General features: G+C 47.9%; 1 protein-coding gene across 6 annotated transcripts in view; it reads right to left on the reverse strand.

Moving 5' to 3' along the window:
* Window positions 1–27,548, reverse strand: part of ADAMTS7 (ADAM metallopeptidase with thrombospondin type 1 motif 7) — a 127,268-nt gene that overhangs the window by 54,518 nt on the left and 45,202 nt on the right. For all 6 annotated transcript variants that reach the window (XM_067555460.1, XM_067555458.1, XM_067555457.1 and 3 more), the window contains 5 exons: window positions 26,044–26,213; window positions 25,452–25,585; window positions 22,771–22,891; window positions 20,848–21,092; window positions 10,282–10,423 (listed from right to left, as the gene is read on the reverse strand). In XM_067555460.1, coding sequence (XP_067411561.1) covers window positions 10,282–10,423; window positions 20,848–21,092; window positions 22,771–22,891; window positions 25,452–25,585; window positions 26,044–26,213 — 812 coding nt within the window. The remainder of the gene's footprint in view (window positions 1–10,281; window positions 10,424–20,847; window positions 21,093–22,770; window positions 22,892–25,451; window positions 25,586–26,043; window positions 26,214–27,548) is intronic.

Raw genomic sequence — 27,548 nt, forward strand, 5'->3', positions numbered from 1 at the left:
GTTTCTGCAGCGTTTGTCCAGGATGCCTGCAAGAATTATTCACACAGTTCATGAAACTCAGACGTCAACTTTCCGCGCAGCAGCCACTTAATTTTGCTCACTCATCGAGGCTAGCACAGATTGTTGGTGGAACAATGCTTGCATTGTCCATGGAGTGAAGGGGGAAGAAGGAAACCCAATATGCGATATGTTGTCACAATCAGATGTATGGAACTGCATAGTCCCGGAAAAGAATCCTGGGTACACATCACCCCCTGGTCGGTGCAGCTTAGAAGTGAAGGGTTAGGAATAGTACCAAGCCATCCAGGGTACAGACACCAAGTCTCTAAAATAAAAAACACAGGAGGCAATGCAAGATTTTCCCCAGGGAAGCAGGCAGTTTGCCTGGAAGGAGATAATCTCTTAGATTCTGACTTTAGATCCATTTTAGGGCAATCCACACAGAAAGCTATAGGTCAATGCTAAGAAGATTTTGTAAAGTTTATAGTTTTCAAAAACAAACAAAAAAGAAATGTCAGATTATACCTTGCCAGCTCACATAGATGGTCAGGAAATAACACAGAATAAGCAAGGACATTTAAGTTTTTTGGTCCCTTGAAGAATGTGATCTGTCTGTACAGTAGGTGTTCAAACAAATCAGTTAGCTCAATAATGTAAAATGCATAAAATTCACTTTGCTACAGTTTATCCTTCACCCTGAGTGACACTTCACACTCCGTGTGCTACCTTACTCCATTCCAAAGAGCGAAGCGTACATTTCGCCATCTAACTGACTTCTCCTAGAATCGTAGAAGAGTAGGACGGGAAGGGACCTCAATAGGTCATCTGGTCCAGTCCCCCTGCACTCAAGGCAGGACTGAGTATTTTATTTCAGTTTAAGGAACTCAAGGAAGAAAGAACAAATATAGTTTCCATGAGAGAATGAACCCAGTGGCTCACTGTTACAGTCTGCATCTGCACTCTCACCGTTGCCTTTGCAGCACTCATTCTACTTTAGAGTTCCAGCACACAAAGAAGTGGTCTGCGGCTCCCCTCACTGCGCAGTGCACAGGTTTAGCTAATGGAAAAACCGCCTGTCATGTGGTTTAGTAATCGTGTAAGTTACACACCGCCTCTTCTGTCTGTGGGTGTATAAACTGACCCTCAATATCGAGCTTTCCAGAACAGCAGAGACTGAGAAACAATGTAGTTAGCACAGTCTGTACCTGCCACCATCTCCGTGTGACCCCGGGGTAAGCTCCCCGTGTCATGCTTCTGGGGCAATAATGGTCTTTCTGGAATGTGGTGTAATTATGATAACAACTCCCGTGGGGGAGTGTGATCTTCCCTAGAGGAAATCCTGGCCCCACTGAAGTCAATGGGAGTTTTGCTGAATTTTTCAGCCTCTCTAGGTTATTTTAACCCAATTGTTTGTTTGAACAAACATGTATCTATCGACTTACTCATAACCTCGACTGTCTGAAATAGGAAGCATCTGGTGACGGGGTAAGAAAGATCCCCGGCCGACTCGTCCTACAATGCACATGTTGTTCATTATTACCTATGACAACATAGTGTATGACAAACTTTATTTCCGTTCAATTATAAACAGCTGAAACATAAAAAACAGCTGCGGACCAATCTCTCTGCAGGTGAAGGGAACAGCACCATGCAGGGAGCTGAAGGGTTTCTTAATCTGCAATCGGTGATGGTTTTTGATCCTTTATGCCTATTATTTAATTGCCAGCTAAGACTCTGCAGAAGTCTACATGACAGCAGTGGCTATCTCAGCTTTCTGCCAGTTACCTGCTTTCTCACAGCCTTGTTCAGTTAATCCATGCGATGGGTTTCGGTCGTCTGGTGCCACTCAGAGGTATTTAATGCGCAGGAATGGAATGGCTATTCATTCGGAATAGCTGACATGCTAAGCAGCATTCTCCCCTGCATCACAATACTGGGCAAGCTGCTGTCAGAGCCTCTGGCGGCATCTCTGTGGCCAGACAAAAGTGAAGCCTGTAGTCTGAATGACAGAGACGAGTGTCGGGATGCTCCAGATTTCATGAGGGGGGACCTGACGGTTGGCTCACTTCCTGTCCTTACCAGATACTGCTCCTTGAAGAAATCTTAAGGGCGCAGGCTGGGGCAGGAATACTGGATACCTAACACTGGAAATTGGCCAATCGGCTACTCCCACCCACACCCCAGGAAGTGGGGAGAGAGATCCCCCCTCATTCTCTCCAAAGCCAAGAGGCCCTGCCAGCGCACCCTAAATGTGACCAAGAAACACAAGACAGCCTTCAAGATCTTTATCGTCACCTCGTCAGGCAACAGTTCTGCCATCAGCATAGGAGCCGCTTGTGGCACCTCTATGCAAACTCACCTCATCCACGCTCAGCTAGGCTGATGTCAATCATTTTCCTCCTCCCTGCCACTGCCGGATCTGTGCCTAAGTACGTTTTCCAGCGTTTTCTCCACACTAGTTTAAAGAATCACAAGTGATTGGACTTCCCGCGCTCTATAGACTTTAAGACCAGACGGGAACATTATGACCATCTAGTCCAGCCTCCTGCAGGCCAGAGAACTTCACCTAGTGCTTCCTGCATCATCAAACCCATAACATCCGGGTGAGCCACAGCAGAACTTGAAGAAGGATATCGAATTCTGATACGAAGGCTTCAGCCTTGGGAGACCATTCCACAGCCTATTCCACTGTCAGGAAATGTTTCTAGTATGCAACCCACATTTTCTTCTCTTGCTTAGTTTCAACCTATTACAGTTCCAGCAGCTATAACCCCTACATACCACACTAGAGAATTCTTCCCCATCCTTGCTAACACCACCCTCTCAACAGTGATAGACTGTTATCATGGTCCCATACTCAGTTGTTTCGATTTTGCTCTTTAATGTTTCCTTGGTGGTCAGTCCCCTAAGACTCCTGCTTTCCCTGATCATTTTTGTTGTTGTTTCTCTGAACTCCCTCCAGTTTATCGATATCTTTGGGCTAATGTGGTATTCAGAAGGGAATACAATATTCCACTGCAACAGAATAATATAGAGGCTGTCATCTCCCTGGGTCATGAACATCTGCCTTTGTACACACAACACAAAACAGCACTGGCCTTTCTTCCACCCATATCCTATTTCAAACTCATCTCTGGTCATCTCTAACACTCACAGCACCTTGATTTTCTAGGTTTCTCCCTCCTATCAAGTAAAAGAGTTTGGGGTTATTTCCCTCTAAATGTACAGCTTGCATGTTTCCTAGTTGAGTTTCCATTTATAACTTTCTGCCAGTGCGTCTAATTCCTCAAAATGGGCTCACAGTCATTTTGACACTTCTATTTGTTTATGCAGGACTTGCACACGCAAGAACGTTCACCAGTAGAGTGTTTTTTTTCTTATGAAAAATGTTTGTGTTCAAACCTAGCTAAGAACCACGGTATCTGGCAGGTTAGCAGAGAGCTGAGTTTATCCTGGGAGTTGTGTGCCCACCACCCTGAGTACCCCTGGATTAGTTAATCTCACCAATAACTGTCTATCTACATAAGAGATGGTGTAAATCAGCACAGCTTCAGTGAGCTGACCTCTGCTGATTTACCCCAGATGAGCACGTCGCCCTCAGTCATACTACACTAGATTGTTCAGACAGCCTGGATCACCTCTGAAACGCAAAAGGCCCTTGCTCCCACCAGACCACAACTCCATAAAGTGCAGGTTGCAAAAAACCTAAATAAATTCCCCGGTTCAATACCTGCTCGCTTTGTCCCAGGGCATGCAGCTGGAGGTAACAAAACCTGGCCTGAAGTGCAGATTTCATTTCCTTGAGGTGGTGACCTTTGCCCTACAGAGCAGGACCAGTGAATTTAACAGGATCACAAGATGGTGTCACACTGTTTGCACAAGCAGTCTGAGTGATAGCATGGCAGGCTTAGCCGCTAACCCGAACCTCTTCCCTGAGGTGGGAAAAGGAGGAATTCATCAACACATGGGAACCAAACTAGCACGTACTGCAAGGCCCACGCGGCTGAAGTTCCCAGCAGATGAAGCTATTCTGTTTCTGAATACAAAGTACCTGTTCCTTCCAGCCCTTTTCCCTGAAGCGACTAGAACTAGAAAGGAACATGATCTCTGGCATAAAGACACTCCCCAAGTTTGGTGCAAAAGAATAAATAAATCAGCAGTTCAATGTCCTCAGTAAAACTGACCATGGCTTTTGAGTCTTTCTGAGAAAGGTCTGGATTGAAGAATAGCCAGGTGGGCAGGACAAAATACTGGTAAAAGTTGAAATGGTCAGTGGAATATTGTCTTGCCTTGAGAGTGACTGGTCATATTCTGCTGGGGTTAGCACCTATCTACAAGATGCCAAAAGCATCCAAGATTGCCTGCAAATAAAGAAGAGCTGTTGAGTATGTTTGTCATTTGATCATTTAAATGAGTTGCTGGGACCACTAGTCTGCAGCCTTGACATCTCCCAGTTAGCAGGCTGGTGGCCTGTGCCGGTGCTTGGATCTCGGTTTTTTACAGCTGTGCTTTTGGCAACAGTATATCCGGGCTGCCAACAACACACATTTTACAAGCGCCAAATACCCGCAGAAAATCCTCAGTGGCAAAGTTGAGCCGAGTGGCTTGTGAGTTTCCTCTCTTTGGCAGAATTCGGGAATTCACTCTGTCCACTTACTGCCCAGTGAATTGTTTTCGTTGTTATTGTTTGCAGCTCTCCACAGTCATGGCATAAGTAAACGCTGCACGAATTACAACAGAGGCGAACAAAGTGAGGTCATCCTGAGCATACACCAGCGCTGCGGAATGGATGCAGGAGGCTTTCTCCCAGGATTTATCCATTAGCTGAGATTGTGGGAGAAGGCTGCCCATAAAGCAAGAGCAGGTTTCTCGCCAGACAAACTTACAGAACAAGCCCAACACCTGCTTTCCCACACCGCCGTCCTTCAAACCTGGCCTGCAGGGGCCTTGTCCAGACGAGGGGAATTCTGCACAAATGTCTCATTGTTGCTCTCTGTCCCCTTCCCGCGTTGCAGAGGAGAGGGTGGCTGCCATCACTGCTACTCCCTCTTCTGTGCAGGTGGCTGGGGGTGGGGGTGAGCAGCCAGCGCAGCTGAGCTGGTGCGGAGTGGGAAATAAGCTGTGCTGGGACTATGACTGATGCAGCTTCCCCCTGGAGCCAGGGCAAGGGCGGGAGAGAACGGTAGCGCTGAGTCACGGCTTACTCCAGAGGTTCTCAAACTGGGGGGCGGGACCCCTCAAGGGCTGCAAGGTTATTTTGGGGAGGGGGGGTCGCGAGCTGTCAGCCCCTGCACATGCCATGGCTGTGACTGTCAGCTCTGTGCACGACTGACAGCCAGAGCCCTTCAGAGCTGGGTGGCCTGGCAAGGGGGGGGGTCATCACAGCCTGAAATATTTTCAAAGGGGGTCCCGGAAAAAAGAGTTTGAGACCCCCTGGCTTAATCCCTGCTCTGCTCTGGACAAGCACAACTAGATTATGCCACTTCCTCAGGGCAGAGGCTGATACCGCAGCCGAGCCTATGGCTTTAGGTGGTAGCTACAAATGCCCTCTCAGACACGGCCCCCCCACTTCCCACCGAAATCAATGGGCCCGATTCTCATCTCACACCTACATTCCACACCAGTGCATCTCCATTGACGTCAACAGAGTGACTCCTGATTCACTCTGGTGTAAAAAGGATCAGGATCAACTCAGTGGTGCCGGTTGGGTAGCTGTGAATCTGTCTCACCATCTTATTCCCTCTCCCATCTATTTTGAAACATGATAAATTAAAACAAATAAGCAAACGCTAAAGTGAAACTGGTTATAAATAAAAATCAATGAGTTACGTTCTCCCCCTCTCTCATCTCTCTCCTTTACTACTGAACGGTGAGAGATCCAGTGTTAAAATCTGAGAGTTTGAGACAGGCTAGAAACCCTCATGTTTCAGGGCATACGCTAACCTCTAACCAGAGAGGGCTAGGTGCAAACTTTCCCTGGGGATAAGTTCTTACATAACTACTCAGCGTAGCGTTTCTCTGGCTAACGCAGCTGGCACAGGCCACTCAGTTACATTAAGAGGTAGGAGTTGTTGGGATAACTTTCTCAGATGGCAAAAGCATCTTTAGACTGTAGGAAACGTAAGCTGCCTTATGGCTCTGTGTGTGTGTCTGTGCGTGAGTTTGTGTCTATATAACACACACACATTATTCACCAACCCTGCTCCAATTAAAGATAATGGCAAAAATCTCCCATGAACTTCAGTGGGAGCAAGGATTGGGCCCCTTTCTCTTCACATACTTGGATCAGATGCTTTGTATTTTTGACATGTATTTAAAAGAGAAATCGCCACTTGGAAGTTCCAAAACTCTTTACAAGATGTGTGCCTACAGCTCTGGGAGACAGCTGTCCATACGGCTCAAGGTACAGTCTCTGGGGAGCTATAAGAACTGGCTTTCAGGACTTTTTAAACATGCGCAATTGATCACAAGAACAATTCAGTTACAGACAGATTTCATAGACCCCACTGCAGGACAGGAAAAGGTTTTTCTCTGGAGAACCCAGGTGCCTCGGAGCATAAAACATAACGTTCAGTTAACAGAATGGATATGGTGAGCTCCCTGACAGCTGATCATTAAGGCAGGTTTTCATATGTCCTTTCAAATACCGAATGTGTGCGAGGCAGCGGTTCAGCTTCTAATGACTTTGCACAAGGATTAGTGGACACACAAATGCTTTGTGTGTGAAGGACAAAGAAGAAAACCATGCGAGATTTTCCACAAACCTTCCATGTAACCAGGTCACTGAAACTCTCTCTTTGAGCAGCGGGAAATGCTGAACATAATAATTCTGTCATATAATCCAGACTGGCTCCTGACTAAGGCACCAGCAGTGCAGCGGTGCGTGTGTGCAAGTGCTGGTGACAGTCCGGGGAATCTAGGCTCCTGCTTTTGCAAACTGTGCACTCAAGTGTGAGCCTCTGTGCAAGGCAGCTACACAAAAACCGAAGTTTTACATGCAGCTGCTAGCCCGAGGTTCTCACAATAGCCCCATGCTACCCTGCCACTCCCCCTCCAGACCAATGAGAGAGGGAAATAATATGCCATTATAGAGCCAAAACCAAAACAAGAGACAGATTCTTCTCATTTCTGTTTATGGAGTAAAATAAAAACAAAAGTGAGAAGCTGGCAATGAAATAAAGAGGACCACACACACACACACACACACACACAAAAGCTCCAACCTCCCTGCAGAGCTGTGGGGTCACAGGACAGAAATGGAAGGTTCAAAGACATGCAGCAATGGACATGCCTGTCTGCTGCATCTGCTACATTTCTGTAACACAGATTTGAAAGTTCAATCCTCCTCATTTTGGACAAGTGGTTCTGTAAAACACACAGGCAGCTGTACACCTCCCCCACCTCCGCTCTGCTAACTGTGGAATAAATTGTCTCCCTTATGCTGCCAGCTTGGAAATTCATTGGAACTTGTAGTTTACATACAGCCTGACCAAGTGTCCTGAACTAGCATGCCAAATGTATGCCTGCAGTGTTTGGCCCAGGAGGATACGAGAGAGACAAGGGAGGAGAGGTAGCATCTTTTGTTGGCCCTGCTTCTTTCGGTGGAAGGTACAAGCTTTTGAGCTTCAAAGAGATCTTTTTTCAGGTCTGGGGAAGGAAACCAGTGTCTGAGCTGAGGTGGCTCAGATTGCTAAGCATAAGGGGTTTCCAGGTGCTAAGGGGACCATTTCAAATGAAGAGGGCAGTTAAGGGTTAGCAGGCCGTGGGGTGTGTTCCAAAGTGTGTTAACGAGACATGAAACCTTTGAGTCCGTGGTTTTTAGTGTCTACCAGAGTTATGAATTTACGTTCCCAGGCTTGCCATTGGAAGGTGCTGGGCAGGTTCCCTGGTTGGACGAGCACTGAAAGGTCAGACTGGGGCGATGGCTTTGATCCGGTGATAGGGTGTTTATCATTGTCCTGTGTGACTTCACTGGAGAGCGTAGGGACTGTCTGATTTCACCCACAGAGCTGCTGTTGGGGCAGAACATGGCTTTGCATTCACGATTTACTGCCCCACGCTTCTGGGGCTCAATCTGCAGCGGGAAAAGCCACTCATTAATGGGATCTGTGCAGCCGTTGTGCTACGAAAAAGCACACAGCATCCCTCTTCATCACCTGAGCTGGGAGGAGAGCTTCCTTCATTCACTGATGTGACACGCAAGGGCCAGTGAACCTGGAGTTCAAACCAGCACGGGAACAGGTGTGACCAGGAGGCTCCTAGCCGATGTCTGGGTGAGAAGGTGCTTGCCAAGTGTGGATACCATGACACTTCCTTGGTAGAGGCCTTGACAGAAGGCACCTCCTCCACCAAAACCTGGGCAGAATCCAGCCTCCAGCCCCAGGCTTTACTGTCACAGTCACGGTCCCAAAGCCACGGGAACCACGTCTGCTCCTCAGCCTGGGTCCTCGGCCGCGCTGCAGGGCCCTGAGTCAGCAGGAGGAAAGCTCAGAGCAGGAAAGGAAGCTGCAGGGCAGAGAGTGAGGATGAAAAGCTCTCCAGACGGGGAGGCGTGGAAGACACGCTGACTTACAGGGAAGGGCCTAGGAGACCCAGAGAAGAGAGGCAGGAAGTGGCAAAATGCAGCACAGGTAAACGAGCGGGCCTCGCTCTTTGGTACAGAGACCTGGACTGGAAACCAGAGCAGAGGGTGGGGGCGGGGTCCCCTACCAGTTGCAAGGAAAGGAGCCTACAAGCCCCTTGTACGGGCTGTGCCGCCCAGCAGGATGAGCTGAAGACTGGCTGCGGAAAAGCTCCAGAGAGGGCGGAAGGATTTCTGTTTCCGTTAGAGACATTTTTAGACTTGTTGTTTGGGACAAGTGGGATCCTGGCAGGGGTGCACGACAGATGGCAACCCGAGTTAGCAGGGCCGAGTTACCAACCCGAGTTACCAGGGCCTGGTGCCGAGTTACCAGGGCCGAGTTACCAGGCCGAGAAACAGCCCTGGTGCAGGAGTGACCATCGACAGGCGGGTGCTAGCCCAGCGAGAGAGCCGTGCTGCCAGGCCTGGCTGCGAGGGGCACCTAATGGTGAGCAGACCATCACACGAACCCTGAAACACAGGCTCTGGGAGGAGGCAGGCTGCTCACAAGAGGGGGGAGGAATGCATGGGGGGGAGCCGAAGGGGATGGAAGGCAACCGGAGGGAAGAGGGAAGGGGGAAGTGACTGATGACCTGGTGTGTTGACTTTGGGGAGGGGATGGGTGAATCACAGAGACCAAGGAACCGCGTGAGCTCTGCCCTGTACGCCGTGTGGATCTGCTGGGCTGAGGCGTTTCCATGGAATCTCTCAAGTCTGACCCTCTGGGGGATGTTTGAAATTGTCTTTTTAAAGCAGTGCTGTGCAAATCCAAATACAGGCGATTTGGTGTTTGTTCAACTTCTCTAAAGCCCTTTTCTCTGCCTCAACCTGAAGCCTCCAGGCCAGCAGCCTGGTAACAGTACACCAAGTTAAGAGGAAAGAGCTGATAAAGTGCAGACTGCCTGCTCCTGAGGATATTTATGATCCCAGCCGCTGTTGCTGTGTTACAAACCCACAGAAATCTAAGGCCAAAGAGCTTCTAAGACAAATGTCAGCAAACGGTTCTGATGTGTGTTTCCGAGATTGTGATGTAAAATGGGGCACAAACGAATTATTTTGTTTTTTTCCCTTTAAACATGATGTTTATATAGATTTGGCCAGAACTGGCATGTCTCAGGCCTCTTTTACAGGGGAGGTCACACTGTACTCATGAGAACTGGACCTTGACAGAACTAGGAGCAACGGTCTCAAGTTGCAGTGGGGGAGTGGATATTAGGAAAAGCTTTTTCACTAGGAGGGTGGTGAAGCACTGGAATGGGTTACCTAGGGAGGTGGTGGAATCTCCATCCTTTAGAGGTTTTTAGGCTGCGGCTTGACAAAGCCCTGGCTGGGATGAGTTAGATGGGATTGGCCCTGCTTTGAGCAGGAGATTGGACTAGATACCTCCTGAGGTCCCTTTCAACTCTAATTTTCTATGATTCTATTCTGGGACCTTAACTGGGATGGTAACCCCCAGTGATTATACAAATATGTTGGGGTGACACAGATCTGATCAGTGGACTAGCTAATAAAACTGATTTCAGATGGGATGTGCTGTACCGGAATGTTTTGGTTTGCACGTGCAGAACTCACCTCTGTTCCACTGACTGTGTAAAGCAGCGTGTGAGAGCAAAGCTACTGGTTTTCACCCTAATGCTGCATGAGAAGGCTGACAAACGTACCTGTCCCGCATGTGGCAGTGCACTTAGTCCACGAGCCGTATTGCCAGAAAAACTCTGCAGGCTGAATTTCATTCTCATGATCAGACTCCCTGCGGATAGTGTACTGGTATCGGACCCCGGGGTTAGTCTCCTGAAACAACAGCTGTGAGGAGACAAACGAACAATCAAAGTCACAGCAAGTTCATTCAGCAAAGTCGCCATTTGCCGTTGGCATTCACTGGGCTCTTCCGTATCTCTTATACGTCAAGAAATTGCTGTGCAGCAGCAGCATCACACGCACAAACACACTTGTGTGCAACACAGCCAGACTGAAGAGAATCCAGTTCAATGAACCAGGCCCTTGGGGTCTGTCTACACAGCAAAGGAAAACCCGCAGCTGGCCCTGGCTGGCCGATTCAGGCTTGTGGGGCTCAGGCTAAGGGGCTGTTTCATTGCCCTGTAGACTTCTGAGCTTGGGCTGGCGCCTAGGCTCTAAGACCCTGCGGCATGGGAGGCTCCCAGAGCCATGGGCTCCAGCCTGAGCCGGGAAATCTAGCCAGCAATAAAACAGCCTCACACCTGGAGCACTGCAAGCCTGAGTCGGCTGGCACTGGCCTGCTGCGGGTTTTCCTTTGCTGTGCAGACTGTAGCCCATAGAACTGGCCTGCTTGCTTACCTGTATAACTTCCCTTATGCAGTTATGGGTTGTTATCAATTTAATTGCTTGTTTTATGATCGTAAATTTATATTAAAAGTATTTTGGCTGTAATGCAAAATGCCCACTGGCCCCATCCTGTATGATAAGCTAAGGCAAGTTCGCATACATGTGTTCGGAACCTTTAGCGTAAATAAGCAATAATAAGCTAAAGGATAATATATATATATGGTTATAACTTTTACCCTAAATAATTCAGAAGGCATTAAAATAGGTGTGTGTGTGGGGGGGGGGGCAACCTCAGCTTATGCCCTCAGTAAACTTAACAGGTACACCACAAAAGCGTGGTTTGGTCAAAAATAACAAAGGTAAAAATAAGCAAAGTGTCTAAAAATATATATATAAATATATAAATATGTCATTAATATACACAAACATGCCAGCCTGTAAAATACGTGCACCTAATATTCTGTGGGCAAAAAAGCAAAGTTTAAACATAAAAAGGGGCACCTAGTGTTCAGGTTATAAAAGGGGCAACCCACCATGTTAAGAAAGGGAGTCTCAGGCCTTGTGTCTTATGCTTCGTGTTATCTCAGCCCTAGTCTTAGAGTCTTGCTCTAGCTCTTAGCTCTTAAGCAGTTCTTAAGCTCTCCACCTTCCACTCAGAAACTGAAAAACCTAAACGTCAACATACAGCGGCAAGGCTGGTCCTTGTCTCTTACCACCAGGTTATCAAACAAGGGTGTAAGCACATTCATCCAAAAGCGTTATAGTCTGCCATAGCACATGTATCTCCAAAACAATATCATAGCCTTTGCCAGTCTAATGAATCATTATCCATTTAATTATCATTCTAGTTTATCTCAGTACAAGTCTGGGAGGCTCTATTTTGGTTCTTAGTGGAAGTGCCCTGGTCATACAGCCCAAGAGTCCTTGCAAAAGTCTGTGGAGCCTAATTCTGAAACAAAAACCTCATTAGCTTCTAATCAAATCAACGGGCAAGTGTACAACCCCATTCTATAAACATCATTATTAAAAACCTAAAATCAGGCAAAAAGACAAACCCTGCAGGTTTGACTTTAATTTGCACATTAGCCTATTGCTATCTTTAAATGCAGAAAAGCTCAGCCAGAACACGCCGATTCTGGGCCAATTTCAACGCCAATATCCTGAGCGGAGTTACTTCATTCACACTGGAGAACATGAACTCGGAATCTGGACTTTTGCCTCTGGGTCAGGGGACCACTGGCAACAAATCTGGCATTACCATAGAGATGTCAACCCCTGGCTATTCAACTGCAGCAGTAAAGGAAACGAGAAGGCGGGCTTGGATAATTCACATTTATAGATTCGAATGCTAGGAGGAACCATAGTGATCATCTGGTCCGACCTCCTCTATAGCACAGGCCACAGAATTTACTCAGCTGGCCAAGTGCAACAAAGTTGTTATTATACGCTGCTTCCCACAGCTTTCAAAAGCACAAAAATAAAGTGATTATAAGCTCACATCTCGTCACGCACAGCCATCACAATTACACCAGCAACGGCGCACAGTGATTTTAGAAGAAGAAGGGAAAATTAGCAAATCCAAGTGAAGCAACAGGGAAAGTCAGGTGGGTGCAATGTAATTCATCAAACTGAAACCTATTCACATCTATGGGGCTCCCACCGCTAGTTTTGCCCCCTTCCCAATGGTCAGACCTGTGGGGCTCCCAATGCTAGTTTTGTCTTTCCTCCTCCCCAAATAAAAGTGCCATAGGACCTTTGACAACCAGACTGTCAGGACCTTGGTTTTATGTCTCATCAGACAGACCTCACCCCCAGAAGCACAGTGCCCCACTGCACCACAACAACATGGTGAAGGTTGGTGGTATTAACACTGGGCATTGCAAGGATATTATGGTTCTGAAATAGTTAGCATCTTCCCCTTCTAACCAGAGATGAGTCCAAGCTGCCAAGTGCAGGCCAGATCAGGACTTCCCAAAAGTTGCTGGTTGTTTGGTTCAGTTCCTTCTATAACAGGCAAGCCATGAAGTTCAGAGCCAAACTTTCCCGAAGGGGAGAAGGATTTTGGATCCAGAGTGTGAATTCAAGTACATCTTTAGTTCTAACTTAATGAGAGACAAGGAGAATGGGCCTCAGCTCACACAGGCTGTGTTAACTGCAGATTCAGTAGATGAACCCTTCCTCACTCCGTGGATTCCAAACTTTGCTTGGGTCAGAGGGGATCCATTGTATGTCTGTGTGACTACCCTGCTCTCTGTTGCCTGGAGGACAGCCTGTGTACATTACTTTTCCTGAGATCTCCATCGAGGAATTTCTGAGGTTCTCACTTTTCCTGGCTCTACAGGTGAGCCTGACTGTTCTCAGCCCCAGTGAAAGACAGAGGAGAAATGCTGAGGCGGCAGACCATCCAGGAAAGCTCTGTTACCGTGTGAACCACTAAAAAGTGACTTGTCTTATGATGGCGTGAGAAGGAAGCAGTAAGGGAATGCAAGTACAGGCTCTATTTTAATAGGAGATGAGAGAGCGAGCGAGCGTGGGAACAAAATGTTCTAGCAGCAGCATGGTCTAGAAGTGTCTGGTTAGCAAATATGATCTGTTGAGGTTATAGCCCACGGTGATGTGGCATCAAGCAAAGCAGTCAGTCTGGTGTGCACGAGAGTCACACTGACTTGCAATGGTCTACGAATTGCTAACACAGATAGATGGAAAACAGCTGAGATGAAATAAGTCCCCAGAACAATCTTCAGTTAGCAAAAATATACTAGAAAAAATGTGATGAATTCCCCCATGTGGAGTGTGGGGCTCATTCTCCACGTGACTGAAACGGATTCCCTGGTTAACATAAATTCAGTCCAAACTGCCTCAAATACCGTCTGTAGGACCACAGTGCTCAGGAACGCTTGTGGGCTTAGCCTTGTTTTCTTAGCCTAAGTGTTTCCATTATCGCCAAAGCTCTGTTGTTCTTGGCACTCTGGTGGCGCAGAGGGCATCCTTCCAAGAACCTCGGGATGAATATCGAAACGGTTTTGTCAGAAGGTTTTAATTAGGTTCCAAATCCCAGAAAGCTTTCCAGAGAGTTTCTGGTGTAAGGCATTCTGAACGGTTCACATTAAGAGAGGAAAATGATACTGAAAATATTAGGACAAAGAAACTTTAGGATTTCTCTTATTTCTTTCTAAAAATGTATTAACGCATCTGCTCACTTGATATTTATCAAACTGCCCTTTCCTTCAAAGCAGAGAGCAAGACCCAAGTACCATAGGTTGCTGCTTATCTAACCACCACTGCTAATCCATCATGGCAGACTGGTAGCTCCACCACGCAGGAAGAGGCACCTGAAGGGAGTATGCGGTGCCATCACGAGCCGGACAGTACCGTATAAAGAGGTCTTGAACCATTTAGCAAACCTCTGTAAGGAACTGGGAGGGTCCAATAACATGGCAACAGTCTCAAGCACATCTTATAGTTAATACTTAAATAAAAATCACCTAAAGAAAGAAAAGCCACTGGCTGGATTGTTAGGTGGCTTTTTCCAGGGTCTTACGCTGCCTGAGATTTTTGGCAATTATGCAAAACCTCTTGTGTGCCATGAAGCGTAAGGCAGCCCCTTCGGCCAGCTCGGCTTGGGAATGCAGGACTTGCTCTCCAATTCTCTTCTGCAAGGAAAGGCTTGGCTTTGCAAGAGCATGAAGAAGGGCATCCCAGGCTGGGCTGAGATACTCTGCCTCCAGGAGCTTGTTTACGGAGTAGAGACAGAAGCTAGTAGTTAGCTCCTGGAACAGGACTGGCAAAAAGTGGTGGTGGCATGTTGCATGATGGGAAACGTATTCGTTGTAAAAAGACAGTGCCTGTCATAACACTGAAACAGGCCAGGGACAACGAAATCACCAGGTGTTGAGGCTGCTCAGCACGTCTCGGGTTCAAGCGCTATGGAATAAAGATAATTGAACCCATTCAGGTTTAAGAATATAAGGCCTGGTTGTCCACTGCTTTGCCCCTTCTGCTGCCACATGCACCTGTGCAAAGTGGGCATGAACCAGCATCCAACCCGAATTCCCCACTTATTTGCACCAGCTATAATTTCAAATAGCCACGTGGCACTGAGAGCATGATCCTGCAGCACTGACCTCAGCAGGCAGAGGATCAAGCCCTCACCTTGCACAGGTGTACATGACTACACAGAGGGCAAGGATCGGGCCCCAGGATCTCTCTTCTCCCTCTGCCCCGCTCGTGGAAGGGAATGTCCTAAGGCTATGGAGGGTGGGACACATACAGCAAAGCTCTGCAGCCCAGGGAAAGGTACAGGCAGGCTGCCCATGTCGGCTTTTACTCTCATGACCTTTTACTCAGGCAGTCTGCAAAGGACATAAACGCAGACAGAAGGGGAAATAATTAAGTAGGGAAATCTGTGGTCTATGTTTTCATCTGCAAAATTACAAAACCAAGAACTCCTAGGGAGTCCCTCCCCCCACCTCCCCCATTCAGGTATTTGAGAACAACTTGCATCCCACTGAGGGAATCTCTTATTTCCTTTTTCCTTTGCTTCCCCCCACTTGCATTAACACAGCTGACAAAGCAGATGCAATCTGTCTTTCCATGTATTAAGGGGCAGTAAAATGGAATAACACAGTTTAAAATGGTCAACCAATAAACCCAAATGCCCACATGTGATTCATTTGTTGGCTTCATTTCAAAGCGGCATCATCGTATGCTGCACTTCGTGTGAACCTTTGAGCAACAGATTGTTCAGATGTGTAACTGCAGTCGTTAGCAATGAGCGGACCCAGTATCGCAAGGGTGTAAAGACTGCTCCTGCTGACACTAAAGTCAATGGCAAAACTGTCATTGAAAGATCCGGTTCACAGTCCTAAAGAGAGCTGTGCTCAAGTAACTCCCATTCAAAAGCGTCGAGAGGTTCTGTCAAATGGGAGACTTTGTGTTAAATCAACCAGGGCTGTCGTCCACAGCAGTGAAATATGTGCAGTTGCACAGCCAGGTTGACAGCTGAAAATCGCACTGAGAATTGGCTTCCGTGAAATCCGCATAGAAATCATTGCTTTAAAATTATTCCATTTCCTTGTTACTTTGCAGACCATCTCTGCAGACAGACCAATATCCCCCACAAAACCAGGCACAGCGAAGTACAATAGAAAGCAGCGCTGAAAAATAATACCCCCAGCAATGCTTTTACATTGAACTGGGTGAAAAGTAAAACGGCCCAATTTGTTTGCAGAACAAGGCAATTTTCAAATAAGCCCCAGCGCTCCTGTTATTGCCATTGGGAAGGGATTTATGGGGATTCAAGTCTTGCTCTTATTCAGTGTTCCTCAGATGCATCAAACACTCCTGGGGGACTCTGGACAAGAAAAGTGTTGTCAGGCTCCCTAACTCAGTACCAGAGAGCTCAGGATACTTGGGAGCTTTTGTTTTAGAACCCGTGAGTAACATACCAGCTGGAGTACACCTCACATGCATTCCCATCAGTTGGGAAAAGAAAAAAAGACTTTCCTTGTCAGTCTGGGGGGTGCAGGGGAATGTTAAAGTAAACAGCTCACCATAGCAATAAATAAACTCTGAAATTCATTAACTGCTACCTCCGCTCTCCTGGTTGTTTGCTCGAAGCAAAGAAAAGAGCCTGCTGAAATTAACATTTGAAATAACCAGGCAGAGGACCTATATCCACTCCTCCCCCACCCCTGCCACCCAGCAGACATATGTTTGTGGAGTGGATTTCTTCAAAGTTACACTGACTTTCTAGGTACCTGCACCACTACTAATAACCTCTCCTTCCTGCGGTGAGGTTCCCCTCGCTCATTCCCAGGACCGGATTTCATTTTCTTTTATGTCCAGTGACATCAAATGCACAGCTACAAACTGGGGAATAACTGGTTGGCCAGCAGTACTGCTGCCAGGGATCTGGGAGTTGTCACAGATCGAATCTGAGCCAACAATATGATGCAGCTGTGAAAAAGGCTAATATTATTCTGGGGTGTCTGAACAGGAGAGTCGTGTGCAAGACACAAGAGGTCATTGTCTCACTCTGCTCAGCACTGGGGAGGCCTCAGCTGGAATACTGCCTCCAGTTCTGGGCCCCACACTTGAAGAAAGAAGTGGACAAACTGGAGAGACCCCAAAGGAGAGGAACCAAAATAATGAAAGGCTTAGAAAAGCTGACCTGTGAGGAAAGATTAAAAGAGCTGCACGTGGTTAGCCTTGAGGAAAGGAGACTGAGGGCAGACCTGATAACAGCCTTCAAATCTGTTACAGAGAGGATGGTGATCAGCTGTGCTCCATGGACAGGGAAGCCCTACATTGCTATGATTGCCATGAGTCAATGAGTTCTGTTGTTCTCCCCACCACCTCCCACACGCAAGAGCTGACAAAAGCCAACAAAATTCACAGTTGAGGCTGAGTGCTGTCCTTCGCTCCTGCCCTAGGGAGATCGGATGACGGCAGGTCAGGATGCGGGCAAGGGGGAAGCTCAGGCTTTATTCTGAATGTCCTGGGGTCTTGCTGGTTTGCATTGGAACTTGAAGGCCAAACTCTACATAAGCATGTCCTCACAGCCGGTCCCCAATCGCCTTTTTAGGGCCAGACACAAAGACACTCTGCACGGCCACTGTCGATAAGGGCTCCTTTCCCCTCACGCCGTTGTCTCTGGGTGGCATTTTATGGGCCTGCTTCTCCACTCACATTGGTGTATATCAATTGTAACTCGGTTGAAGTCGAACAGAGTTACACTGGTGTAAAAGCGGTGTAAAGCGAGAGGAGAATTCAGCCTCCTGATCTCTGAAAGACTCACTCCAGGGCTGGCAGTTAAACTGCCAGAGCTCCACCTGGCGTGACATTTTGAGCCTGCGTATTCCGCAACCTGTGAAAATTGAGTCGGTGACTGTAGATAGCGACACGGCCCTTCCTGCAAAGTAGCGTTGCTTGGAAAAGTATTTACACATGATGGAGAGGGGACGGCTGGCTGCTCCAGCCAGTGCTCATGTTTTAAAAGGAAAAATGATGAAAAAGTCATGAATAAAATGAGTCTGAGTCCCTGAAAGACACAAGCCTCCGTGCTAGTTAGTGTCAGGCAGGTTCACGTTGAGGGGAAGCGTGGGCAGGAGAAACTTTGTGCCCCTCGCTAAAAGTAAGTAATTACATTAATAGATAAAGAGAAAGGACAGAAGTGAAAAGGACCCACTGCCCCGCTCCACACAGCAGCCTGCTGGATTACACAGAGCTCCAATTCCTTCCCGGGGTTCTGGTGACCTGCTGAATGACAGGAGCAAATTCTGAGCGGTTTGGATGGTAAATAATAAGCTTTTATACAGCACTTTTCCTCAGGAGATCTCCAAGCACTTCACGCGCTTTAATGCATTTCTCCTTGCAATACCCTTGTGAGGGGGGAAGGGGAAGTGCTGTTAGCCCCATTGCACAGACAGACAACTGAGGCCTACAGAAGCTGAGGTCTTGCAGGAAGTCTGTGCCGGAGCAGGGAATTGAACTGAGGTCTCCAAACTCTCAGGCTGAGGATTTTGGGGGATTCCTGTTCTGGAATCCCAAACTGGACACTGAGACGAATAATTCAAGCTTCAGCTGATTCCCGTGTAAGATTACACTGAAAGGTGCTGACGGCTGCCAGCAGCAGGCCTGGGCTCTAAAGACCATCACAGACCTGGTGAAAGCCGATAGGCAAACCCTGTAGTAAAACCGGCTGGGGACTGGGACAACACCTGGGTGTTAGGCTGCCTGGATGGTCACAGCTAAACCCTGTGGGCTGAGAAATTTCCCTGGTGGCAAGTGCAGGGGCTGTGCGCGCTGGAGGCAGAAAGACAGGGGAAGGAGTTGTGAGTGTGACCCTTACAGGAAGCAGAGGGCAGGGCTTCTTGGGCACCAGAGCTCCCTGGAGACGCACACTTGGGGATTTCTGAGCAAGGAAACTGCCCGCCACTGTTTGTTTTCACTGTGTTCAGGGAACCAGGATTCTGGGTACATTTTGTGTAAATAAACGAGATTATCGCATCAATTGATTATTCTAACAGAAGCAACCCTGCAAGGCCCTGGACTTTGGCTACCTGCTCAGGCCAAACGGGGAACCATAACTCAACATAAGAGTGAGGCAAAATCTTTGTCTGTATTTGCCTCAGAAAGTTCTTCGGTGCTGTTGTCACAGAGCCGTGTTCATGAGAGAGGCTCTTTATAGCCTCGAAACATGCTGAGGGGAACAGACAAAAACAACGAGAATCCTGTAGCACATTTCATTTCTGCAGGCGTGAGCTTTCGTGGGTTGTCCTGATCAAGAAATTCTCAGAGTTTGTGGTGTCGCCCTCACTCCCGTGAGCTCCCCGGGCTGACATTATCTGCAGGCAGTAGGCTACGAGCCTTGAACGTTGCCTTCCAAGTGTTATATTTGTACACACATCCATCAGCCCCCACGCTCTGAACGTACCCTGGTGCAGGAAGGGAGCTGACTCTCAGACCAGGACCCTGGGTTACAGAATGGTCGAAGGGTTGGCGAGATGCCACCAGGTCATGATACTGCACTGTAATGGGATGATGACATTGCATCACTGTGTTATGGCATTGCATCGCAACGCAACACAACACAACAACACCATGGCTCAACATGGCTGCCGCGTTTGGGAAGAGGCCTGGCGGCCCAGGGTTCTTATGTCAAAGCCCTGTTTTGTCTTGAGGGCTCTGTGAGAAATGCAACCTCCTTCTGCTTTCCCCATGAGATAAGAAAAAGGCTTCAGGAAATGGACATTTCTTTCAGTATTCTCTCCCCTGTGTAAATATTGTGAGGAATGCTGCTAATTGGCTTAGTTTCACTTGGGCTGGATCCACCCACCAATTTGGAAATATGCGCGTCAGATCAAGAGTCAGATCCTGCAGGCTGCTAATTACAGCTGTTCCCAAAGGAACATGCCCAGTGACTAGTAGCAGTCAAAGCACCAGTTTGTGCTGAAATTGTGGCCCGCCCCGTGAGCAGAGCAAGCGAGGCGCACTCTTCTCTCCCACAGAGCAGTGCCACTGGCAGCTGGCAGCTCTGCTGCGAAAGGGATTTCCTGAGTCGAAAGTATTCGATTGCCAGCACAGTACATCCGAGTTCCACAACGGGGATTATAGCACTTGAGGTTTGGCTCTGCAGACCGTGAATGCAAGCGCTCCCTTTTCTCAGCTCAAGCAGCAGCGAGATGGTGTGATAAGCAGCCCGATGTTTTCCTTCCAGGAGACTTTTAACAGTCTGTTGCTCTGAGCTCCACCAGACGTATACAGTACTGCACTTCGGGATGATCTGGTGGTAGGGTTTGCCAGGTTATGTTCTGCATAGCTGTATGCATGGTGTCTAACCAGAGCAACTGTTTAAATTGGATTCAGAGAGGAAAAAATCCTGGCTGCAATTACCATGAATTGCTGATTTGAAATCACACTGGGAGAGAACGTCCTCAGTTTGGCATGCTAAAGCATTTGCTCTGCTTTAAAGCTTCCCTAATTGAGAGGAAGGATGGTCTTTTGGTTAAGGCTTTGGCTGCTCTGGGTTCAAACTCCAGCTCTGCCTCAGACTTCTTGTGTGACCTTTAGTATGTCACTTAATTCTCTATGTGTCCCTGTCCCCCCTCTGTAAAAGAAAGATACGTCCTTTCTCCCACCCTTTGTCCATCATGTCTATTTAGATTGTAAGCTCTCTGGACCAGGGACTGTCTCACGAGGTGTATGCACAGTGCCTAGCACAATCGGGCCCAGCTCTCGGTTGAGATTTCTAGGCAATATCATACTACTGCTACTAATAATCAGAACTATGTCATCAGGGGACAAGAACTAACTACCCTTTCTAGCTGCCGCATGGTAAAGAGCTTTGCCGCATGTTGATCTGACCCATACCTCTGCACCTGTCACATATGGCTACATGGCAAAAAAAAACATACAAGTACCTGGATCCAGACAGGCTCCCCCGTGGGCCCAGGAGATGTAAGGTTCTCCCAGTTTCCAGTCCTCTCATAGGTAAAGGTTGTCCCAGCCACTCTGTAATCTCCATTCCACTGGATGGTCCACCCGCCATTCAGAAAGTATTTCTCTGGATCCTCACTCCTCAAGGCCAGGAAATTTCCTGCTTCTGCCACTTCCTCGATTCTAATCTCCCGGGCTCCAGCTGGGATCATCCCAATGTCAACGTAACCTGGGAATTTCATTGACTGTCAGTCTCAGGCAGTCGGACAAACCAAAGAACCCCCATGCCAGATAAACCAATCACTTCCGGTCAAATCGCTAGCGCAATAACAGCAGCCAAGCTGATTTTGTCTTTTAGCTGGTGATTTCAGCATCCATAGGTATCGGGGGGGCTCAGATAAAATAGCTCTTTCTTTCCACCGTGCCGCTTGCGGTATCTTACACAGAGCCAGGCTGGTACGTTTGTTTAAAGTGTAGACAACGTCTTAACAGCAAAGGTCTGTAAATGGATATTTTTCCCCCGACCAGTAAACACTGGGATGATAATCAGTTTAACATGTCTCTCTTCCAAAGGCTAAATCTTTGTCCCATTGAAGTCAGCTGCAAAACTACCACTGATTGTAAAAGGACCAAGATTAAATAGCAGGGGTGATTTCAAGTTTTTGGTCTCTAACTGATACAAATGGGAATGAAATGAATGATATTGACGTAATATCTCCCTTAGCTTCCTAAATGTCACAGCCAGGGCCTTTACGAACAATTGCACAGGCAATAATTTACCATCTCTTTATTGCTGACCCCACTTTCCCACGTGGAATTTCCTAACAGTCCTGTTACTGAAGGGTTCCTGTTTGCAAACCAGTCCTGCCCCTCCCCCCACATTGCTGATAACGGGGAAAATGAAATCTACAGATCAAGGGTGTTTGTTTTAAGAAAATCGTTTAAAACAACCAGCCACAATCTCCCCCCCCCCCCTTTCTTATTCAAATAGGCGAGATCTTTGTCTTTGACCTAACCCCATTCTGTCAGCTTGCTCACTTTTCAGTGCAAGGGTTACTTATTAGGGAAGTTTAGTTATACTTTCCAAAGTCCTCCAGTCATGTTTTTTTTATTAAAGGAAGTGCTCTCGCTGTCTATACCACGGTATAAAAACCATCTTGGCATTTTAACATCTCAAGCATGGAACGTAAACAGAGCGTTCCTATTCAAAACAAGCTGTGAGGGAATTTGGTGCTCAAAGATACAATAATAACAATGGTGTCCTGCACTTCTACAGCACCTTCTGCCAAAGGATCTCAAAGCCCTTTATAAACTCTGATGAATTACAATCTGCCTGTGCGGTTGGAGTTGTCCCTATTTCACAGGCAAAGACGCTAAGTGACTCGGTCTCGGTACCCTGCGTTGTCCTGAGTCAGGCAGAGTACCTGGAAGAGTACCGCAAGGACTCTGAAAGACCTGGACCATCCACCACACTGGCCCATGCACGGTGTCCCCTAAGTGGCATGATGATCCACTGAGTAGAGGCTTATCTATCCCCCAGCAAGTTACTACACGTGCTGCCCCCGCCAGCGTGAACTAGACAGGAGTCCACATGCCACAGCACATCCTCTCCCTGCCAGTCCGGCAGACTCCTGCCTTGCCCTGTGGGGTTCCTGGAGAAAAGGATCTGTGTGGTGGATCTGTCCCTTCCACACGCAGCGGCACCGTGCACCTTTTATTGCTGTATCTTAGCAGTATTTGTTTAACCCTTCGTGACCCACTTCCCCTCCTAAACAAGCCACGGGAGGGAACGTGGTGAGTGCTGGGCAGCCTCACCAATTTGTGCCATCACAAATGTTCCCTTTCAAAACGGGAATCAGCGAACGTTCAGGGACAGGCTGGCAGGAAGTTGTGAGGGACAGCCTTACCCAGCCCCTCGCTCTCCTCAAACGTCCTTTTCACCGTCTGACAGGTGGATCCGTCCCCGTGGCACACCCCGCACCGGTCCTCCACTGCGTTGGAGTCGATTTCGTAGTCGCAGCCCACGTTCTGAAACACAAGAATTCTCGTCGCTCACGCTCAGCAGTGACACGTGATGAGAGCAGGGCAATTTCTGCCGGCTCCAACCACTGTATTGTAGATGGAAAGGGTTTACTTGCATGCCCAGAGAGGCAGAGCGTGCATGCCAGCCTGTGGTAATAATAGCAAAGGGTCTGTTTCTCCAGCTCACAGCACATAGGTGTCTCCCAGTGCCAGCAAGCTGTGCACGAGTCAGAGTGTCACCATGGGATCAGCAATCCTACACAGGAAATAATGACTATGACAAGGACCAGCCTCCTCGTCGGGGCACCATTTCTCGCTGGTAGGATGGGAAATAAGGCAGGCAGATACTAGGGATACCCGGGGAGATTAAGGGCTAAAGCCCTGGCATGGGGGAAAGAGAAGAAGACCCGCTAAGATTGGCCGGCAGCCTGCACGGGGTGCCAGAGGTGAGAAAAAGTCGGCAGTAGCACACCCAGCCACGTGGAGGCGCTCCAGAGGTGAATGCCCATTTACCCTGTGCCAACAGGCGAGGCGTCCCATCTGGGTGCAATGCTGTCCAGGAAAACAGTTTTGTCTGTGCGATGTTACTTTTTCCTACTGCACTGAGCCAAGGCGTTAGTTTTCGTTTCGGGGTCCGAGATGAACACAGCGCCCGCTTTGGTGTGTGCAGCAAGCTCTGGCTGACTAACGTCTCGTTGGAACAGGGCTGCTAAATCTCATTGTGCACTTGTATGTGTCGCATAAAGATTGCAACCCCTTTGAGCCTGTCCTAAAAGCGGAGCCCTCTCTGCAAGGGCAGCTCGGTGGAGCAGCTGGGACTGGGCTTTTGAATCTGGCTCTGCTGGCAACAAAAAGCTGAACGTCTGTCTGTAAGGAAGAGTGAGACTTTCCGTGAATGGTTTTGACATAAGCAGCTGCAAAGATACTTGCTTATTGATTATTTCCCCATCTCCTTTTCCTGCCCTCTGGAGTGCAAAGGCTCAGCCGCCCACACAGATCTGGGAAAGTCCTGTAGCAGTGATATCGTTCTGCAACCATCTTCTTCCCACACACAGTAAGGGGAACAGGCGGCACCGTGTTTCCTCTTTTGAGTCGCATAATTTCTCTCCCCGACTGGCAACAGCCGAGACTTCAGTATGTTCAAACGCATGGGCTCAGCGTCTAGCTGCCTTTCTGCTTTGAGAGATGCTGGTGAGTACATAGCAACCCACATGAGCGGAAAGAGAAGGACGTATCTTTCCCTGCTTGTCAAGTGGCTGTTTCTTTTTTCTCCATTTCCCCCTGTAGGAACTGTAGGTCGAGTTCACTGTGGGCACAAGCGGGCGTATGTGCAGGTGGCTTCCCAGCCTTCTCCCAGTCAAAGCCAGCACATGATGGATAGAGCCCAAAATCACCCTCCTCCCTGGGGCTTGTCTGTATTCACAGGTTAATACAAAATAAACAGCAGCAGCTCCCGCCTGCGCCCTTTCCCAGGCGCCTAGGGACAGCTCAGTGCCTGACCCTGCTTTCTGGTCTGCAGAGCCACTCCTGCCTCCCGTATATCCAGAGCGACCCACCTGCAACACTGACTCAGGAGGCTCAGCGCGGTGGGTGCAAAGAAGGATTGTCCTGTTAGAGGGCATAGCTCCCTCAAACCACAAGGACGCTGGTGGTGAATTTGGCCTGCGTCTTGCTAGTAATTGGTTAGGTTTGTTTTGATTAATTGTAATGTTTCATCTGGCGGTGAAAGCCCTCTTGGAACAAGAGAGATCTTGGCAAGTCACTGAAGGAGCAGGCTGCTGACACACAAGCCTGAGCACGGCTCTAGCCCAGCTCCCGTTTTGTATGCATGCTGCTATTACACAACAGCTAACTCAGGCTGTACAATGCCAGGCCACGGAGTAACAGTGAAATGGTTGTGATCCCTGCACGGTTCGTTGCACTTGGTGGAATGGAAAATCTGCTGCTCTGTGGTCTGCGAATGAAACCATGTGCTGCAACTGTGAGAAGGTCTGGACAATGGACCCACAAACAAACAGCATCCATGACCAGGAATCCCCTAGTGGGAGAATCACCTCTGTGCAGAGCTCTGGGTTCTGTATCAAGATGAAAATGTTCTTTTTTTCAGACCTGTCCATTTTTTAACTTCCATTCATGAAGGCCAAATCCCAACCACAACATGGGTCCAAATACTGCCACAATGTCTTATCTTCATGCAACCCCATCCATGTGAATCAGGAAAAGACACCGGCATTCCCAGCCATGAAAATAATAACGTTTGTCAATAAAATGTTTGTTTTGGTGCGAGCAGGCAAAGCCCTTACACCATTCCTTCACACACTCCACACAAACAGTGACACCTGTCCTGGATTTGCCTTTATTTAACCAATATCTAAAACTAGTCTTATGCTTACAACATAACAGGGCTTTTCTCAGCCAGATTCCTGTCCCTCCCTCTCAGTCTCTGAGTTGAAACTAAGGGAACTCGCTGGCCTGGCTTCTCGCCTGAGTCAGCCAAATAGCTTTGCACCTCCCCATGGGTTCTCAAAGACACATTTCACACAGAGAGACTACAGCCAAAGCATACCTTACAGATCCCATTGATGCACATATCCCGGCTTGTGTTCCCTTCGAAACATGGAGTCCCGTCAATGACAGCATCCCGGAGCTTTTCTGCAAAGGATTCATGCTCTGGGCGGCAGTGCAACTCACACGGATTAACTGAGGGTTCCAAACAGACTGTGAATAAACCTGCAAGGCCAAGAGTATCTGCACACTTCCACCCATGTCTTGTCTTCTCCCGCTTCTCTCTGCTACACAACCAGGACTTTCCTCTGCTCTAATTAACCAGCTTTTGACACACAAACTAAACCTGCAAGTGCGCCTATGACCCCCTCATTTAAAGTGCTGCCAACTTAGCATGTCAGCGCTTTGCGGCCGGGACCGTCTTTTTCCGTTCTGTGTTTGTCCCTAGCACAGTGGGTTCCCAGTCTATGCCTTGGTCTCCTAGATGCTACTCTAATGCAAATAATAAATTAATAATCCCATGCCTTCTTTATGACAGCACTGAAAGGTAAAACGTATTGGCCTTAGGCCAACGAAAACAGATCATTAGTAAAAACCAATTTAAAATAATTGTCTAGCTTTGCAAATAACGAGAGTCAGTGGGTTGGACTTACTGTTGTTCGGCACTGGCATCCACTTAAAGAGTTTCCCTTTATACAGCATGGCGTCGAACTGGCTGCACTGAAAGTGACGGAAGGATGGTTTGTCTGGGGGGCATGGCTTCATGTTACAAACCCGGAACCGCTTCCGTTCTCCAAGGCAGTATTTACCGCCGTACCTTGGTCTGTTAGCAAAAGCGGGAGAACAGAGAACACAGGCAGGTGCAGCACATTAGGATGACATTCACTACATTATCAGAGAGCATAAGGAGCACATTTTTCAGTGTTAGCCCCATTGCTTGCTAATCTTTTAATTTACTGCATTGGGTCAGGTTCCCTAGTCAAGCGAAACCCTGTCAAAAGTCAATGGAGATTTGCTCAGGTAAAGCCCACATAACTTTGACATCCCATGACTTCATTTTTATTTACATGGAGCCAAATTCTGCTTTTATTTACACCAATATAAATCCAGAACAACTGCACTGTATTCAGTGGGATTACTCCAGCAGAGCAGAGAGCAGAACGTAGCCAGCGGGCCTCGACAGTTAAATGGAATGGAAAGCGTTACCTGTGCGAGAGATGGCACAGAGCATCTGCATTCTGCATCTGCAATGTCAGGGTTTGTGTGTATCAGTTTCGAGTCAGCGGCTTGGCTAGAGAGAAGAGCCAGAACTGGAGTTGAACTGTGAGGTTCTGGTTTGTTTGGATCTGTGGTTTTGATTCAGACCTGTTGTTAGGTTTAATAAGTACGAGTTTCCTTCCTCAGACAGACGCACAGCTGCAGCACGAATGAGGAGCTCGCTTTTTTGCAGTTAATGTATCCAAATGGGAAGTGCCAAGAAAGAAAGCTCTGTGTGACACATCAGACGGATGGCTGGGGTCTCTGCATGTGATAACCTCTCTGTGTGTCACATCAGACGGATGGCTGGGGTCTCTGCATTTGATAACCATGCCCCTTCCTCCTTTCTGCTGATGATACATTGCCAGTTATTAGGAAATGTCTTTAGTCTGGGGCTGATCCTCACTGAGGCTGGTGAGAGCTTTGCCATTGAGTGCAGTGAGTGACCTACCAGACTCTTTGTTAGTAAATCTGTGAGAAATGGCTCCACAAAAGCAGCAAACATTCCAGGTTAAACCCAAATCCATCATAAAGCGAGCTCTCTGCAATGAAATAAGGAAAGCCCCGAGGCCCTGCTACACAACTTGTTTCTAGATTAATAACCTAGCTGATGAGGTAATTGGCAGACGTGTCAAGGGGACCCATTGGGATTAGAACTTGACCTGCTCACGGTTTATTAACACGGCAGCTCAAAGATGGCTTTTATTAAGTGAACATTGTCAAACTGCATTTCTGTACTGAAAGACCGAGCTCTCTTGTTGGCAGGGTACGTCATCCCCCCCCAAAAAAGAGGCACCATTGTTTGCCATCTCGGGGAAAGCCGCTTTGCTCGTCTTTCAACAGATTTTGTTAACAAACAAGCCCATAGACGTCTGAATTTCAAACAGAAATGAACTGACCA

Source organism: Emydura macquarii, unplaced genomic scaffold (genome assembly GCF_026122565.2).
Source record: "Emydura macquarii macquarii isolate MOO-44397 ecotype Brisbane River unplaced genomic scaffold, CSIRO-AGI_Emac_v2 contig_1644, whole genome shotgun sequence".
Lineage (NCBI taxonomy): Eukaryota > Metazoa > Chordata > Testudines > Chelidae > Emydura > Emydura macquarii.